This window comes from Otolemur garnettii, unplaced genomic scaffold, assembly GCF_000181295.1.
Source record: "Otolemur garnettii isolate 467f Iridium unplaced genomic scaffold, OtoGar3 scaffold00018, whole genome shotgun sequence".
In the NCBI taxonomy this organism is placed as follows: domain Eukaryota; kingdom Metazoa; phylum Chordata; class Mammalia; order Primates; family Galagidae; genus Otolemur; species Otolemur garnettii.
In genome coordinates this window covers 16,198,247-16,217,599 of record NW_003852413.1, presented here as the reverse complement: position 1 = coordinate 16,217,599, position 19,353 = coordinate 16,198,247, and the positions used below count along the sequence as shown (strand labels likewise).

The window sequence follows — 19,353 nt, the reverse complement described above, 5'->3', positions numbered from 1 at the left end:
GGGGATTCGAACCTGCCACCTTAGGTGTATGTGGCTGGCGCCTTAGCTGCTTGAGCCACAGGCGCCGAGCCTCTTCCAGTGTTTTTTGATAAGATGAGCTGGCAAATATGAAATTAAGACATAAAGCAACACACAAACCTGGTTATATTTTCTAAGAAGGTCGCTTTGTATCATCTCTTCCACTGATCTCTTATTAAAATTTTCCTGAGTCATGCTTACAAATGCAATTTTAGTTTTTGTCACACTTTTTCTTTCATTTATTATCTTTGGCAAAATAAGGACTCCAGTTCCAAAGATGAGGGGAGCCATTCAAAGTATAGCAAATACAGGGAGAGGGAACAATACAGAATCAGAGAGAGGGTAATAAGGGTGACAGTCAACTGAGGGTTTTGCCAGGTCTAATTAGTTCACACGCTTTTTTTTTAAAGTGAATATACAATTTATTTAACATTCAAACTTAATTAAGACATGTGCAATATGGCAATTTTACTGAAGATTTACCCCTCCCTAGGATATGATTACTTGCCGGGGCTTAGTAACAGGGTCTAGTTCACACTTACCACTAATTAAATACTTTATTAAATAAGTACAGTACCAAACAAAATGTATTTAAATGCTTTCTAAAAAAAATCAATTTTAAAGGCCTTTCTATTCAGCCTAATGACAAACACAATAAAGGCAAATATGCTAGTTTAACCTAATTGGCTGATTTTTATACAGCACTTATATCTTTTGGTCCACAAGTATATTATTAAATGATAGAGAACATCTAATTCAACCCTTTCTATAGAACTAGGAAATAAATTTCTAAGAAAGACAGATTTACAAACCCCATCTTTAATACCCACTCCAGCAGTCTAACTCTAAAAAGGAAAAAGCCAATGACTTTCCTCATAAGAGCTCATGACTAATGCTGCTTTGCTATCAAAATCTGTATTTCTGATCCATTATGAGCATTGAGACAAGATTCAGATATTCCCAAAGAAGCACAACGCACGTTGTGATTGCCTATTCAGCAACAGCAATCACTGCATTCTAAACTATCTCATCCCAGGAATTAAGTAAGGTTAGCCACATTCATGGGCATTTATTCCCTGAACTATTTATTATAGAAAGTCTCAATGTCATAAAGAATCCTCTTGTCGTCTTCAGTAACAAAGTTTATAGCCACACTTTTCCTCCCAAATCAACCCTCTCTGCCAATTCTGTGAGTATAGTTTTCACAACTGGTAGGTAAAGACACTTGTTGCACATCAGTCCCATGAGCCATCAAGTCAGTAGTGACCAGAACATGGCTTGACCCTGCCTGGAACTTCCTCGTGATGACATCTTTTTCCTTCTTGTCCATGTCACCATGCAGAGCAGATGCTGTGAAGTCCCTGGCTTGCATTTTCTCAGTGAGCCAGTCCACCTTATACCTTGTAGAGAAAAATAACAGCCTATGTAATTGTAAATGTAAGCAGCCTGTGTCTCATACAAGTCAGAAAGTGTATCCAACTTCAATTCTTCTCTTTCAACATTAATGTAAAACTGTTTGATTCCTTTGAGGGTCAGTTCTTCCTTTTTCACTAGAATTCTAATTGGATCTCTCATGAATTTTTTTGTCACTTCCAACACATTAGTTGACATTGTGCAGAAAGCAACACAACCTGAATACTTATATTTAATTTTTTGAAAATCTCGTAGATTTGATCCTTAAACCTTTGGCTCAACATTTAATCTGCTTCATTCAAAACAAACATTTTGATCCATTTTGATCTGTTTAACATATCGAACACTCTTCCTGATGTACCAACGACAATATATGGTACCTCAGCCTAAAGTTTTTGCATTTCATTTCGAACATTCATTCCACCAATGCAAGCTTGACAAGTTGCTCCCATGTAGACTCCAGTGCTAGAACTTTTGGATCTGTTGAGCCAGTTTTCTGGCTTGAACTCAATCTCCAACTGTTGTAGGATAGAAATAGCAAATGTGGCTATCTTTCCTGTACCTGACTGAGCTTGAGCAATCTCATCATACCCTTTAATTCAAGGAATAATGGCTCTCTGCTCTATAGAGGAAGGCTTCTTGGCCTCCTGAGTAGCTGGGACTACAGGTACCTGCCACAACATCCAACTATTTTTAGAGACAGGGTCTTGCTCTTGTTCAGGCTGGTCTCGAACCCATGAGCTTAGGCAATCCACCATCTCACCCTCCCAGAATGCTAGGATTATAGGGGTGAGCCTCTGTGCCTGGCCACACTAGGCTGTTTTTAGAGATAGGGTCTCACTATACCTCAGGCTGGTCTTGGACTCTTGGGCTCAGGCAATTTGCCTGCCTGGGCCTTCCAAAATATTAGGATTGCAGGCATGAGCCACCACGTCCCACAAGAGGCCTCATTCTTTCTTAAGTTCGGTGTTATTTTCAGTTATTCCTGTTGTCCCTGCTGAGTTCCTGAATCTTTAACTCAGTCTGAAGGCCTATACTGTCCTTCTCCTGAGCATTGGTCATTATTTCTCTCACCAGATTTGCTGTACTGGGCAGGGGACTTGAACCTGCTTAGACCTGAATTTTTGTACTGGAACATTTTCCCTCGCAGCTATGGCATCTCTCCATCCAGTGCAATGTGTGCATAAGCTTCTTAGACACACAAAAGAAATGTCATGTTCCATGTACCCCAGGAATCATGCATAATGAACAATGCATGAAAAAAATAAAGTATGATACACCCATATCTAAATGAGAGAGTGCTGTGTGAAGCCAAGAAAATGAAAGGTAAATTTGAGCCAAAGAAGTTATGGAGTCATTTCAGGTGGAGAGGCACTTGAATTAGGCTGTGAAGGATGCATAAAAGTTACAGTGGAAAGAAGGAAGGGTAGCATTCTGAGTTAGGAAACAGAATGATTAAAGGCCTAGGGGAAGGAGTGAATTTCAGGAAGCAGGGGGAGCATTAATTTGTCTGGAGAGTGGGGTTCCTGTGGGGAAGAATGTGTGATGATTAGATCAAGTGAATGAGCCTCAATCCTAGACAGCTTTGATTGATAGCAGAGAATTTAGATTTTTATTTCACAGGTCATGGGTACGACTGATAATGAACAAGGAAGGGACATAGTGAAAATGGTAGTTAATATGGTTGAACTGTAGAGGAGCATAGACTGGGTTGAAAGGGGGCTTGCAGAGTTGGCTTTTGGAATCCAGAAACAAGAGGAAAGGGTCCTAATGATGGTGATGTCAGGGAGAATGGGAAGCAGAGTCTCTACTGAAGGCCTTTGAAGGGAGAATTGGAACTTGCTATCTGGCTGTGAATGGGGAAAGGAAGGAAAGAATCAAGCATAACTCAGATTTGAGCCAGTGTAGCCAAAAGTGCAGCAGTACCAATGTTAGAAATAGTGGCACTGGGCCAGTTACAGCGGCATACACTGTAGTTCCAGCTGCTCAAGAGGTGGAGGCAGGAGGATGGCTTGAACCCAGGAGTTCAAATTTGTATTGTGCAATGACTGTGTCTGTGAATAGCCACTGTACTCCAGCCTGGCAACATAGTGAGATCCCATCTCCTAAAATAACAAGAAAGTAGGTCGGGCATAGTGGCTCAACCTGTAATCTTAACACTCTGGAAGGCTGAGGTGGCTGGATTGCCTGAGCTCATGGGTTTGAGACCAGCCTGAGCTAGAGTGAGACCTCATCTCGAAAAATAGATGGGCGTTGTGGCAGGTGCCTGTAGTCCAGCTACTGAGGAGGCTGAGGCAAGAGAATCGCTTAAGCCCAAGAGTTTGAGGTTGCTGTGAGCTATGATGCTATGGAGCTCTACAGAGGGCGACAAAGTGAGACTCTGTCTTAAAAATAAATAAATAAATAAATAAAAAGAAAGTAATAGTTTAAGAGGATAGCTAATATAAATACATAATGGCAAAATTGAGGGTGGCGCCTGTGGCTCAGTGGGTAGGGCACCAGCCCCATATACTGAGGGTGGTGGGTTCGAAGCCAGCCCTCAACAAACTGCAACAAAAAATAGCCAGGCGTTGTGGCGGGTGCCTATAGTCCCAGCTACTTGGGAGGCTGAGGCAAGAAAATTGCCTGAGCCCAGGAGTTGGAGGTTGCTGTGTGCTGTGATGCCATGGCACGCCCTTTATCTACCAAAGGTGATAAAGTGAGACTCTGTCTCTAAAAAAAAAAATAAATAATAAATAAAAAATAATGGCAAAGTTGAGTTTGAGAGTACAGAAGAAAGAAACTCTGTGCGTTTGTATGGGGGGCATGTATATGTTTTTCAGGTCTACAGTCCCTTATCTGCAATTGTGAAATACAAATAGTACTGTAAACGAAAAGGTTTTATTTTTTAACTTTTAGTTTCTGGCTTTAAAAAAAAATTTATTATTTAAAATTTTATTATTTTAATTTATTTAAATATTATTATTTAATTATTTTAATTTGCACAAATTCATTTGGCAACCCAAACTGGTCTGAACAGACACAGGGCTACTTACAGTCTGTCTTTATTCTACTTAATGTGCATATTCATACTTTTCATTGCAAAAATTAGGATAGCTTGGATAAATAGCTTGTACATGTAACAAACCCCAGATCTCAATGACTTAATATAGTATGTCCAGTCTGAGAAGGGGAAGGACATGGTCACTAATTAGCAACCTGGATTGAAGGAGATGCCACTGTTTTTTTTTTTTTGTTTGTTTGTTTGTTTGTTTTTGAGACAGAGCCTCAAGCTGTCACCCCAGGTAGAGTGCTGTGGCATCATAGCTCACAGCAACCTCCAACTCCTGGGCTCAAGCGAGTCTCCTTCCTCAGCCTCCCAAGTAGCTGGGACCACAGGTGCCCGCCACAATGCCTGGCTATTTTTTGGTTGCAGCCATCATTGTTGTTTGGCAGGCCCGGGCTGGATTCTAACCTGCCACCTTAGGTGTATGTGGCTGGCGCCTTAGCCACTTGAGCCATAGGCGCCGAGCCAGGAGATGCCACTGTTGTAGGACATGTGACTGCCAGGGAAGAGAGTATAGAACTCAGTTTTGTTCCCAGCTCTTAGTCAAAACTAGGCACAAAACTCCATACTAACTTTAAAAAATGCAGAGAAGTACAGGAAATAGTTTGTGAGCATTCTGCATCTACCACAGGTATGCTGCCCCAGACTATGCCTCTTGGGAGGCATCATGTGATACATAGAACATGTACCCTACTACTTCTCTAAATCCAAAACATGGATTCTGACATGCCTTTGGCTCCAAGGGTAAAGACAATGGACTTGTATTATCATTTATTTATTGAGCACTTATGTATCAGGTACTATTTATAATTGCTTCACCCAATTATATCATTTAATTATTTCAGTAACGCCATACGATAGATATTATCTTCATTCTCACTTTACAGAAAAGGAAACCAAGTCATAGAACAGTTAAATAAAAAGTTCAAGGTCACACAGGTAGGAAGTTGAAAAGCCAGAATTTGAAGCAGGCAGTTTGACTCCAGTGTGACATTCTTAACAGCTACATATTTGTCTCAAGTATGTGGGGGGTAAATGCTTTGCTTGCAAAATTGGGGCTAGGCATAGATATTTGGGAATCTTTTATTTAGAGGGACACTGAGCAGAAGGTATGAGGGGAAGAGAGAGAAAGCCAGAAGCCGGAGGTCTAAATGTTGAGGAATGGGCATGTGTGGGGGAGGATTGGGAGAGAGCTGAAGAAAAGGAACTAGCAAAGAAGCAGAAGCGGTTAGAGTGTGGCAGGTTCCCTGGGCTGAGATGTAGTCATAGAAGTCAGAGAAAGACTTGGCCACTATTGCAAAATACCTCAGAGAGGTCAAGGAGAATGACTAGCTGGAAGGAAATTAAATCAAGTTATCTTTTTCTGAACTTCCCTTATCCATGGCTTATTACAGTCAGCCTGATGGGGAAACTCACCTTTAAGAACTTGACAGATTTAGGCACATCATGTGGTATGTTGAACCCAGTCAGCAGCCTACATACTGCTCTGGAAAGGCTGTTAGGGCATAAGAGGAGGCATCTTTGTTTACACTACTTAGTAGTCATAGGCTTGGTTAATCTTGAATAGGAGGTGATTTTTTTTTTTTTTTTGGCTGGGGCTGGGTTCGAACCTGCCACCTTAGGCATATGGGGCTGGCCCCCTACTCCTTTGAGCCACAGGCGCCGCCCTGAATAGGAGGTGATTTGTGGATTGAAGTAGAAGTTTAATTCCCTTTCTGACTAAATTCATGTATAGTATTTGGTTTATGGCCCAATGTATTTCCTTTAATTCCATAAAGGGACGGAGGAGGTTCTTTCATAGGTGTATCTACACATAATGTATGGTATATAACTGTAGCCCCAGCTATTCAGGAGGTTGAGGCAAGAGTATCTTTTAGGACGAAGAATTCAAGGCTGCAGTGATCTGTGATCATACCAATGTTTTCCAGCCTGGGTGACAGTGTGAGACCCTATCTCAAATGCATACATATGTACACATATGTACATATGCACATGCCCCCCCCCCCCACTTTAAGAGAGAGAGGTGTTAGTGTGTTTTTCACCACAATTTTTAAAAATGGAAATTAGATAAACATCAACGGAGTCTGGGCATGGTGGTTCACCTCTGTAATCCTAGCCCTTTGGGGAGGCAGGAGGATCACTTGAGACTAAGAGTTCAAGACCAGCCTGTGCAAGAGTGAGACCCTGTCTCTAAAAAAACTAGAAAAATTATTTGGGCATGGTTGCAAGCACCTTCAGTCCCAGTTACATAGGTGTCTAAGGCAAGAAGATCATTGGAGCCCAAGAGTTTGAGGTTGCTGTGAGCTATGATTTTTTTTTTGGGACAGAGCCTCAAGCTGTCCCCCTGGGTAGAGTGCCGTGGCATTACAGCTCACAGCAACCTCCAACTCCTGGGCTCAAGCGAGTCTCCTGCCTCCGCCTCCCAAGTAGCTGGGACCACAGGCGCCCGCCACAACGCCCGGCTATTTTTTGGTTGCAGCCGTCATTGTTGTTTGGCGGGTCCGGGCTGGGGATTCGACCCGCCACCTTAGGTGTACGTGGCTGGCGCCTTAGCCGGTTGAGCTATAGGCGCCGAGCCGCTGTGAGCTATGATAATACCACTGCACACTAGCCCATGAGATAGAGCATGACCTTGTCTAAAATAATAATAATAACAACAGAGAAAACACTCAAGGAAATCTGAATAAACTATAGATGTTAGTTACCCTTCTCACCCTCATTCTCTTAGAATGTACAGTAGAGTTTTCCAGAGGCTACAGTGATACGTTATTGCATCAGATTGGAAGCAGAAGCAGGTATGAGAATTTAGCTATCTTAAGACATGCATTAAAAACATTTGTGGGGAACACTCAATTCTATTTTATAGAATGATGTGTTGCCTGATTTCTATATAAATAAAAAAGATTTGCTTGTAATCCCATTACTTTGGGAGGCCAAGGCAGGAGGATTGCTAAGTCCAGGAGTTTGAGATGAGCCTGAATAACATAGCGAAACCCCATCTCAAAAAAAAAAAAAAATTAGCCAGGCATAGTGGTGTGTACCTGTAGTCCCAGCTGCTTGGGAGGCTAAGGTGGGAGGATCACTTGAGTCCAAGAATTCAAGGTTGCAGTGAGCTATGATTGAGCCACTACCCTCCAGCCCAGCTAGTAGATTGAAACCTTATCTCAAAAACAAACAAACAAAAAAAGATTTTCATTCTTTCACTAAATGTTTTTGGAAAATATAGTTATTTTGTATAAAAATATTTGTTAACATGTAATGGTTTTTAATTACTTTTTTTCCTTTTTTTTTTGAGACAGAGTCTCATTTTGTCACCCTCAGCAGAGTGCCTTGGCATCATAGCTTACAGTAACCTCAAACTCTTGAATTCAAATGATCCTTATGCCTCAGCCTCCTCAGTAGCTGGGGCACTTGCTGCATTACCTAGCTAATTTTTAGAGACAGGGTCTCCCTCTGGCTTAGGCTGGTCTTGAACTCCTGAGCTCAAGCAATCCACCCTCCTCAGCCTCCCAGGGTGCTGGGATTACAGGTGTGAGCCACTGTGCCTGGCCTTAATTACCATTTTCAAATGAATAAAATAAATTATATTTTCTCAGTTTAAATTTCTAATATCTGATGGTAAATATCAATAGATGTAATCTACATAAACAGAACCTCTTGGGATCTTTAATAATTTTTACAGAGTAAGTTAGAGCCACTTTTCCCTTAGGAAAAGGGAGTCCTTTAGGCATCCACCCTATCTTTCAAACTCTCTCTTTTCTGTTACCATCTCTGTATGCTATGTGTTCCTTGTCTTCAGATTAAGAATATCTAAAGTCCTCTTCTATTTTCCAAGCCACAGTCCTTTATCTTTCTCAATTTAACTTTTGTTTACTGTCTATGAACTCTCCTTCATCTCAGTTATTTTCTGGTTTCCTGACAATCTTTTCATTTCCTCTACACTTGTTCTTTTCTTCTATAATGTCTCTTTTTTTTCTTTTCTTTTTGAGGCAGAGTCTCACTTTGTTGCCCTTGGTAGAGTGCTATGGTGTCACAGCTCACGGCAACCTCAAACTCTTGGACTCAAGTGATTCTCTTGCCTCAACCTCCCGAATAGCTGGAACTACAGGCACTTGCTACCACACCTGGCTATTTTTTGAGATGGGAGTCTCACACTGGGTCAGGCTGGTCTCCAACCGTGAGCTCAGGCAATCCACCTGCCTCAGCCTCCCAAGTGCTAGGATTATAGATGTGAGCCACTGCACCTGGTTTTCTTTTTCTTCCTTTTTTTTTTTCAGATTTTGGCTGGGGCTGGGCTTGAACCTGCCACCTCTGGCATATGGGGCTGGTGCCCTACTCTTTTGAGCCACAGGCCCTGCCTACTTTCTTTTTCTTTTTTCTTTTTTTAAAAGACAGAGTCTTACTTTGTCGTCCTCCATAGAGTGCCGTGGCATCATGGCATCACAGCTCATAGCAACCTCCAGGTGTTGGACTTAGGCGATTCTCTTGCCTCAGGCTCCTGAGTAACTGGGACTACAGGCACTTGCCACAACGCCTGGCTATTTTTTTTTGTTGTTGCAGTTTGGCTGGGAACCCACCGCCCTGGGTATATGGGGCTGGCACCCTACTCACTGAGCCACAGGTGGCACCCTTTCTTGTCATTTTTTAACTCCCTCAAGTTATTTGCCCTTTTGCAAATTTGTTCTTTGGCATTCTAATACTTGTACTTCCTCTTATTTCTGATATTTATACTTGATTCTGTTCTTCATTCATTCACTTAACAAATTAAGCACATACATTACATGCCATCCCCTTTGCTTGGCACTGGAGATACAGAAACAAAATAGACCTGATCTCTGCCATCCTACAGTTTATTTTATTTATTTATTTGTTTATTTATTTATTTATTTATTTTTAGAGACAGAGTCTCACTTTGTCACCCTTGGTAGAGTGCTGTAGTGTCATAGCTCACAGCAATCTTCAGCTCTTAGGCTTAGGTGAGTCTCTTGCCTCAGCCTCTCGAGTAGCTGGGACCACAGGTGCCTTCCACAACGCCCAGCAATTTTTTGTTGCAGTTTGGCCAGGGCTGGGTTTGAGCCTACCACCTTCTGTATATGGGGCTGGCGCCCTACTCACTGAGCCACAGGCCTTGCCCCTTTATTTATTTATTTATTTATTTATTTTTAAGACAGAGTCTTACTTTGTCACCCTCCGTAGAGTGTCATGGCGTCAGAGCTCATAGCAACCTTAAACTCTTGGGCTCAAGCGATTCTCTTGCCTCAGCCTCCCGATTAGCTGGGACTATAGGCGCCTGCTACAACGCCCAGCTATTTTTTAGAGACGAGGTCTTGCTCTTGCTCCAGCTGGTCTTGAACCCATGAGCTCAGGCAATTCACCGACCTCAGCCTCCCAGAGTGTTAGGATTACAGGTGTTAGCCACTGCGCCTAGGCTACTCATAATGGTCATTTTGGAAAAAACAAGGGATAGTGTATAATGTAATTTGTCCAGGGTCTTACTTTATCCCCACCAGGGTAGCCTTGGGAAGATCATGGGAAATCAGTGATAGTAGCAGCACCAAAAACCATTTAGCACTTGTCTACTGTGTTGGTATTTACTTACATTATCTTATTTAGTTCTCATAGGAACTCTGCAGTATATTTTTAGCCTCTTTCTAGAGAAGGAAAAACTAAGACTCAAAATAAGTAACTTGCCTGTGATCATATAGCTAAAAAGTATTGGCAACAAGATTTCCTCTTTCTCTTCATTCCTATCAGCCAAGAAGGAAAAGTACCCTGGTCAAGAGATGACGTAGTAGGAGAATCTCCAGAACAGCTGTTTGTAGAGAAGGAGAATATGAAGGTAGAAATAGCCTGTCATAGCTGAGCTGGGCTCCCACCTAGGGTTTTTGTCCCAAGAGCTTTATTGCTTGTGGGGTGGGAACTGGAAGCTGTATCTCATTGGAATGCCTATCTGGGTAGAGAAACTGGCCCAGGAGCTATCTGGGTATTTGCCTAGTGTTGCTAAAGAACTACCCAAGGTGTACCTCGCAATGGCAGGAGTAACACATGCCAGAGAATCTTCTAACCTGTCCACCATTCCTTTTGGCAGAGCGACGTCAGAATCAAGTTTGAGCACAACGGGGAAAGGCGGTAAGTCTACCTTCTAATTGGTAGTTGTGTTCACATGTGCTAAAGTTCTCAGAAAGCATTGAGCTCATGGAGCCATTTTCCCATTGTGATCCTTGTGGGGCCACTGGCTGGGTAATAAGAGTATACTGGGCATAAAGGGGGAAAGTTTTACTTTTGTGTTGGCCTACCAATCAAACCGTGTTTTTGGTGTTAGAATCAAAGGTTTTTCAACTGACAATGTTTTACTGTTCTCTGTTTTACTATTGTGAAGTCTGCTATTTTGCTGGGAAGTAAGGATTCTAACTCTACATAGAGTCATGGTTTCCTGACACATTGACACTGTGCCACCTGTGGGCATTAGAGGGCAGGATTCTCCTGTGACACGATGCCATTTCTATCCCCAGTAAAGTAGCCCTGGCTTTGTTGACATCAGGGGCCAGGAGGGTGAACTGGAAGCTTCCTCATAATGCCTCTTAGGTCATGGGAAGCTGCACCAAGTCCATCAGTTGTGAAAGATTTTATATGCTTTGGCTTGGCGCCTGTGGCTCAAGTGGCTAAAGCACCAGCCACATACACCTAAGGTGATAGGTTCGAATCCAGCCCGGGCCCACCAAACAACAATGGCGGCTGCAACCAAAAAATAGCTGGGTGTTGTGGTGGGCGCCTGTGGTCTTAGCTACTTGGGAGGCAGAGGCAGGAGACTCTCTTGAACCCAGGAGTTGGAGGTTACTGTGAGCTGTGATGCCAGAGCACTCTACCCAGGGGGACAGCTTGAGGCTCTGTCTCAAAAAAAAAAAAAAAAAGATTTTATATGCTTTAAGGAGATAGAAAGAGGGAAGGTTTTTTTTTTTCAGTTTTTGGCTGGGGCTGGGTTTGAACCCACTACCTCCAGGATATGGGGCCAGCACCCTACTCCTTGAGCTATAGGCACTGCCCCAAGAGGGAGTTTTTGAATCTGTGTTGTGAATTTTATCTCATTAGGGAAGTGAAAATAATGTTACAAAACTTCTTTGTCCTTCTCTCCATTGTCAGTATTTTAGTTATTATTATTTGTGGGAAGCCAGAGTAGAAGTTCTCAGAGAAAAATATGACTCTCCTTAATTTTTCAGGTTATTTAAATAAAAATGTTTAAAAAGCATACAAACTCTGGTTGCGGGATATTTGGGACCCTGTGTGTGTGTATGTATGGCACATGTACACATAAGAGTGCCTTTTAATGTTTCATGCTATTTGCCTTTCTCTTCCTTTGATATATCCCTCCTTTTTCCTTTGCCTTGAGCATTTAGAGAGTTGAAGAGTACACCCATGTGACTCATGCCCTATAATCCTAGCACTCTTACAGGCTGAGGTGGGTGGGTTGCTTGAACTCAGGAATTTGAAACCAGCCTGAGCCAGAGCAAGACCCTATCTTTAGGGTCATCATAGCTGGGCGTTGTGGTGGGCGCCTATAGTCCCAGCTACTTGGGAGGCTGAGGCAAGAGGATCACTTGAGCCCAAGAGTTTGAGGTTGCTCTGAGCTATGATGCCATGGCACTCTATTGTGGGTGACAAAATGAGACTGTCTCAAAAAAGAAAAAAGAAGGTCTCATCACAGCACCTTCGTAACATTCTTAGTTTTGGTAGTTCTGTGTAACTAGCAACTTTTAGCCTACTTTGAAGGTAGCTCCCCAGAATATCTATGGGTACTGTTCTTTCTCAAAGAGACACATTCACAAGCCTGCAGGGTTGTCAGAGGCTGCCCAGTGGAAGTTTTGTGGAAAATGTGGTCTGCAGAGTCAGAGTCCTAGTGCTTCCATGTGAGTTCTAGGGCTGTTCCAGGTCTAGAGGGAGGAAGGTCTTCTGAGCTCGGTCCCCAGCTACTCCATCTGTATTCTGCCAGTAGCAGTGAAGTTATATTGTCACTTCATTGTTGCTGTTTTTCACACTTTCTGACCTGGCTGGGTTTAGAAAAAATGGCCAATCTCAGGGCAGCAGAGAGTTTTCAGAAGCAGATATGAAATCAAAAGATCGATTGTGTTGGAGCCTAATTATGCAGTTACACTCTCCTGAATTCCCTGTTCCCAAAGTGGTATGCAGTTACAGTAGTAGACTTACCCTGAGAAAGTGTATGTGTTTGGTTTCAGAGAAGCTGCCAAATTGAAACCACAAATATTTAAGGTGGTCAGACAGGAATGGCCTCTGAAGCCCAGAGCATTCTGCTCTGAGCAGCAGAATGTTGGTATCAAGATTTTAAAAACTGTGCATTCTTTTTATGGAGCTGTTTTCAGGAGCCATGGCATTTCACCATGTACTATATGTGGAATTGAGGGCTTTATAAAGTTGATACAGAGAAGCCAACAGAGTTAACCACTCTGTGCCAGATAGCTCTAATTTCTTGTATTTCAGGTCTTAGGATTTTGTAGAAAATGTTATTGTGGGCTTTAGTTATTTATCTAAATGTAGGCCCTTAGAGAATTAGAATTTATAGAAAAGAGGAAAGAAGTAGTGCCTTTGCCCGTTCATCCATGATAGGTATCCATTCTGGTGGGCTGACTTTCCTCTTTGCTTTGAAAGAGTGGGGACCAAACCCTTGAGCCTCCTCCTTCTTAGCCCAGAAGTGCAGATGAGGAGGATTATAGATTAGGATCTACTTTCCATTTGAAAACCTTAATGGCAGGCCACTGATGGGAGTGGATGTCACCGTGTGAGACCTTCCTTTGAAGAACTCACCTATAAATGCCTGTTATTCAATGTGATGGCAGCAGCTTCTAGCTTGCCTGTTCTGGAAGTCCTGGTTTCTGATCTCGACCAGGCTTTCAAGCTGTTTTTGTGGGTTTGTAGTGGGTCTTCAGTAGGCCTAATGCAGGAAGATTTATCTCTGAGTAGGACCCTTTTTTAATAGTGTGCTAGGCACATCCAAGTGAACTTCTAGTATTTTAGCCAGAAAGGCTGACCCCTTTTGAACTGTTTTTGAGGCCCTGAAGAAGTAGGTATGATTTGCTATTAAGAATTAATGGAGGCTCGGTGCCTATAGCACAGTGGTTACGGATCCAGCCACATGCGTCGAGGCTGGCAGGTTGGAACCTGGCCTGGGCTAGCTAAACAACAATTACAACTACAACAAAAAGATAGCTGGGCATTGTGACTAGCATTGGTCCCAGCTACTTGGGAGGCTGAGGCAAGAGAATTGCTTAAGCCCAAGAGTTTGAGGTTGCTATGAGCTGTGATACCATGGCACTCTACTGAGGGTGACATAGTGAAACTCTGTCTCAAAAAGAATAACAACAACAAAAACAATTAATGGCAAGCCATTTCTTCAAAAGGCTCCAGAAGCTGAGGATGGTGGTCTACACCTATAGTCCCAGTTACTTACAAGGCTGAGGCAAGAGGATCATTTGCACCTAGGAGTTCAAGGCCGCAGTAAGCTATGATTGTACTACTGTACTCCAGGCTATGTGACAAAGTGAGACTCTGTCTCTAAAAAAAACCAGAAAGACTCCAGAAGACTTTAAATATCTAGATAATGCATCTAGATACTACATAACAGTTAATTTGTGAGAAAAAAATAAAAGGGTTATAGTATGAATGGATTTTCTAGTAAAGATAAATTAATACAGTTGGCAAATTAATTTCCAAAAACGAAAGATGGTAATGAACAAAAGAAAAAACACAGAGAGCTGGGCATGATGGCTCAGGCCTATAATCCTAGCACTCTGGGAAGCCTAGGTGGGTGGATCGCTTGAACCCAGGAGTTCAAGACCAGCCTTAGCAAAAGAGAGAGATCCCTGTCTCTACTAAAAATTGAAAAAAAAATTACCTGGGCATTGTGGCAAGCTGTAGTTCCAGCAGCTTGGGAAGCTGAGGCATGAAGATTGCTTGAGCCCAAAAGTTTAAGGTTGCTGTGAGCTATGATGATGCCAGAGCAAGAGTAAGACTCTGTCTCAAAAAAAAAAAAAAAAATGGGGGGCAGTGCCTGTGGCTCAGAGGGTAGGGCACTGGCCCCATATACCAAAGATAGCAGATTCAAACCTGACCCCATTCAAATTGCAACAAAAAATAGCTGGGCATTGTGGCGAGCGCCTATAGTCCCATCTACTGGGGAGACTGAGGCAAGAGAATTGCCTAAGCCCAGGAGTTGGAGATTGCTGTGAGCTATGATGCCACAGCACTCTACCAAGATAAAGTAAGACTGATACTGATAAAGTATCAGTGATAAAGTAAGACTCTGTCTCTTAAAAAAATAAATGGAGAGATTAACTTCCTGAGATGTTAGGTTTTGCATGAAGGATGGATTATGGTTTATAGTATTATTATATTAACATTGTTCAGTAGAACTTTCTACTGTAATAGAAATGTTCTATGTGGTTGTTGCCTGTGGCTCAGCGGGTGGGGCACCGGTCCCATATACCAAGGGTGGCGGGTTTGAACCTGGCCCTGGCCGAACTGCAACAACAAAAAAATAGCCAGGCATTGTGGCGAGTGCCTGTAATCCCAGCTACTCAGGAGACTGAGGCAAGAGAATTGCGTAAGCCCAGGAGTTGGAGGTTGCTGTGAGCTGTGATGCAACGTCACTTTACTGAGGGAGATAAAATGAGATTCTATCTCTAAAAAAAAAAAAAAATGTTCTATGTGGTCTAATACAATAGCCACTAGCCACAGGTGGCTAGTGAGCACTTGAAATGTGGTTGGTGAGACTTGAGGAACCAATTTTTAATATAATTCAGTTAAAGTTAAATAACCACATGTGGCTGGTGACCGCTGTTTTGAATAGTGCAGTTCTAGATGATGAAGGCTTTTTGCTGTTCACTGATTTGAGCCAAAATGACACAGAAGAGCATTAAAGAAACCATCTGGTCAGATTTTATTATTTTATTTTATTTTATTTTATTTTATTTTTTGAGACAGAGCCTCAAGCTATCCCCCTGGGTGGAGTACTGTGGCATCACAACTCACAGCAACCTCCAACTCCTGGTCTCAAGTGAGTCTCCTGCCTCAGCCTCCCAAGTAGCTGGGACCACAGGCGCCCGCCATAATGTCCAGCTATCCTTTGGTTGTAGCCGTCATTGTTGTTTTGGCGGGCCCGGGCTGCATTTGAACCTGCCACCTTAGTTGTATGTGGCTGGTGCCTTAGCCACTTGAGCCACAGTCACTGAGCCTGGTCAGATTTTATTAAAACCCAGTGAATTAGATCCCTCTTTCCTGTGGCTTATTGCTTCTTCCTCCGGTTATGCCACTTCCTACTTTGAGGGAGCAGGGAAGATGGAAAGAACCACATAGTTCTTCCTCTCAGCATGGAGGAGGACAAGAGATATCGAAGCCCACGGCTGAGTCTTGCCATTCTACCATACTGCTAAGTCTGATTTCATCCTGCTTAAGATGAAAGTTGTTTAATATGCATTTTCCTAATCACATTCAATATCTCACTGGGTTTATTAGCCATTTATAACCTTCTGTGACTTTTCTCATCTTTTGCCTGTTTTTCTATTAGGGTTATCTTTTGCTTTTTGATTTTGTGGAAGTATTTTCTCCAAGTTTGATTTTCTTTTTTAACTTTTTTGATGGCTCAATTTGCTATCAAAAGTTTAAATTTTTGTTGTCAAATGTGTTGTCTTCCTTTTGTCTTCTGTATTTTATGTTATGCTTAGGAAGACCTTCCCTGTACCCAAGATTTTTTTTTTTTTGCAGTTTTTGGCTGGGGGCCAGGTTTGAACTTGCCACCTCCAGTATATTGAGGCTGGCGCCCTACTCCTTTGAGCCACAGGCGCCGCCCTGTACCTAAGATTTTTAAAAATTAAATATTTTCTTTTATGAATGCACATGTGTGTGAATGTGTGAGTTTCTTTTTGATGTTGTTTTGTCTCATTTGTCTCTTTGCTTATTTGTGTTTTGGTCATTTAATTTTTAGAGTGTTGGGTTGAACCTGTATTGCTGCTTTTGTATGTCAGAAATGATTGACTATCAACAGTTTCATATAGTTCAACCTAGTACATTCATTAAAACATTTTTTTTTTTTGAGACAGAGTGTGACTGTGTTACCCTGGGTAGAGTGCTGTGGATCATAGCTCACAGCAACCTCAAACTCTTGGGCTTAAGCGATTCTCTTGCCTCAGCCTCCCAAGTAGCTGGGACTATAGGGGGACTAACCAGCTGTTTTTGGTTGCAGTTGTCATTGTTGCTTAGCAGGCCCAGGCTGGGCTCTAACCTGCCAGCCTTGGTGTATGTGACTGGTGCCCTACTCACTGAGCTACAGGCACTGAGCCATTAAAACTTTTTATCATGAAAATTTCAACCACATACAAATAGAGAATTACACTGAAACCCAGCTTCAACATTATCAACTTTTTTTGCCAGTCTTATTTCATCTAATCCCCAATTTTTAATTTTCTGGAGTATCTAATAACCAATCACATTTTACCTCTTTGGACAGTTCTTTGAACTGACCTAATGAGTCCTCCAGAAGGGCTTTAATACCAATACTACTTACATGACTAGATGTGTCACTGGTTAAGAAAACTGATCAGGCATATTACCACCTTAAGAGGAATTCGTATGACTCTGTGGTAAGGAAATCTTAATTCTGAAGATAATCAGTATTGAGATTCCTGTGACATTTCAGAAATGAATAATGGAAAAGACCTTTCAAGTCCTGCAGTTGAATATCTTAGGAATTGAGACCATGTTTTCAGGACTGCTGTTCTAGTCTTTAGGTTTCCTAGCTTGTTTCTTTCTTTTTTTGTAGAGACAGAGTCTCACTTTATCACCCTCAGTAGAGTGCTGTGGCGTCACACAGCTCACAGCAACCTTCAACTCCTGAGCTTAGGTGATTCTCTTGCCTCAGCCTCCCGAGTAGCTGGGACTACAGGCACCCGCCAAAACACCCAGCTATTTTTTTGTTGCAGTTTGGCCGGGGCTGGGCTTGAACTCGCCATCCTTGGTATATGGGGCCGGCGCCCTACCCACTGAGTCACAGGCGCTGCCCTCTAGCTTGTTTCTTAACAAAAGTATTTGGTAATGGGTGAAAGATTTATGGGATGTCAACCTGTGGTGCAGGCTGAATGCAGATTATTTGAGAACTGTTTTGCTTATCTGTGCTGCCAGATATTGCAAAAAGTATGCACCACCTTTTCTTTGCTCATCAGCTGTCATTAGTGTTTGTGTATTTAATGTGTGGCCCAAGACAACTTATATTTTTCCAAAATACAGCAGAAAAGAAATAGGTTGGACGCTCCTGATTAATCTAGAGAAAAATCAGTATATAACAGAATTTGAAAAGTAATTTTAAAATTATGTTTACTATCATTGGCATAAATTATACTATCATTGGCAGCTTTTTGCTGAACTCATAGTTGGCATTGAGCAATGGTTGTGAGTGCTCAATCTGAGAGCATTTCTCAGATTAAAGAAGGGTGAAAAGGTAAAGGAAGATAAGAAAGAAAAAGAATGGAGAGAAAGACAAACTAAGTGAAAGCAAAAAGGGTATCTATGCTGAGAAAAAAGGGAGCATATACTCAGGCCATAACTTTCTAAACTCTGCATTTTAAATATGCAATTAACCAACTCTTCTGTTCCTTTCCAGAATTATAGCATTCACCCGGCCTGTGAGATATGAAGATGTGGAGCACAAGGTGACAACAGTATTTGGGCAACCTCTTGATCTACATTATATGAACAATGAGGTGAGAAAGTAGATGGGTGGGGCAGGAACAAGAGGGATACGTGCTTTTCTTCTCTCCGTTTAACTGAGTCTTTTTAAATTTGTTCCTTTGATGATGTCTTCAGGTTTTCATTTTCTAAAGCCCTTTTTCTTCTGAATTCCAAACATTCTGGGATTTCTCTTATTTATTACATGGGAAATTACATATCCATTTCCATTCTCCCTCCTCATTCAGGCAGGTAGCTCTAATGTTCCAAGATGGAATCACATGTAATACCAGGGTTAGGTGTTTCCTTTACATTTTTAGGGATATCTTTTTTTTTTCCCTCCAGCATAGCCTTAATAGGAAGCAGAGGGTTCAGCAGGGGATGGAGAGGTGTGTAAAACCAGTGAGTAGATCTCCTATTACTCATGAATGCTGGATTCCTCTTTCAGAGTTTAACTCCTAATTAGAGCTTATTTATTTCAAAAGTTAGCAACTACTCCAATGATTTCTTTTTCTTTTTTTTTTTTTTTTTTTGAGACAGAGCCTCAAGCTTTCCCCTGGGTAGAGTACCATGGCATTACAGCTCACAGCAACCTCCAACTCCTGGGCTCAAGCGAGTCTCTTGCCTCCGCCTCCCAAGTAGCTGGGACCACAGGCGCCCGCCACAACGCCCGGCTATTTTTTGGTTGCAGCCATCATTGTTGTTTGGCGGGTCCGGGCTGGGGATTCGAACCCACCACCTTAGGTGTACGTGGCTGGCGCCTTAGCCGGTTGAGCTATCGGCGCCGAGCCACTCCAGTGATTTCTTTAACTCCCCCCTTACTCTACCCCAACAGTGCTTGTTTATTCCTACTTTGAAAATAACCCAGAAAAGAATTCTTCTGAAGTATCAACTACTCAGCTGCTTTCTCTGCTTCAAGAAATTACTAAGACTACACTCAGCTTAGGCTGGTGCTTTGTGTTAGTTTTAAAGGCAGTGTATATTTATGCAGAGCAGAGAGTGTGTACCTTGAGAGAATTGAGTTACGGGTACGAGACAAGAAAACTGGGCAGCATTGTGACTCTTTGAGAGTCATACTCTTATTGTGTAGTTTTATTTTATTTGATGAAGAGTTAGAATTTTCATTCATAGTTTAGGATTGAAATCTG

At 42.2% G+C, this 19,353-nt stretch overlaps 1 protein-coding gene and 1 pseudogene across 1 annotated transcript in view; one reads left to right on the top strand and one right to left on the bottom strand.

Moving 5' to 3' along the window:
• The window catches only part of MAP3K3 (mitogen-activated protein kinase kinase kinase 3), an 80,061-nt gene that overhangs the window by 17,509 nt on the left and 43,199 nt on the right, over positions 1 to 19,353 (top strand). The window contains exons 4-5 of the mRNA XM_023511221.1: positions 10,566 to 10,606; positions 18,141 to 18,240. Coding sequence (XP_023366989.1) covers positions 10,566 to 10,606; positions 18,141 to 18,240 — 141 coding nt within the window. The remainder of the gene's footprint in view (positions 1 to 10,565; positions 10,607 to 18,140; positions 18,241 to 19,353) is intronic.
• LOC105886636 lies at positions 1,058 to 2,099 on the bottom strand (annotated as a pseudogene).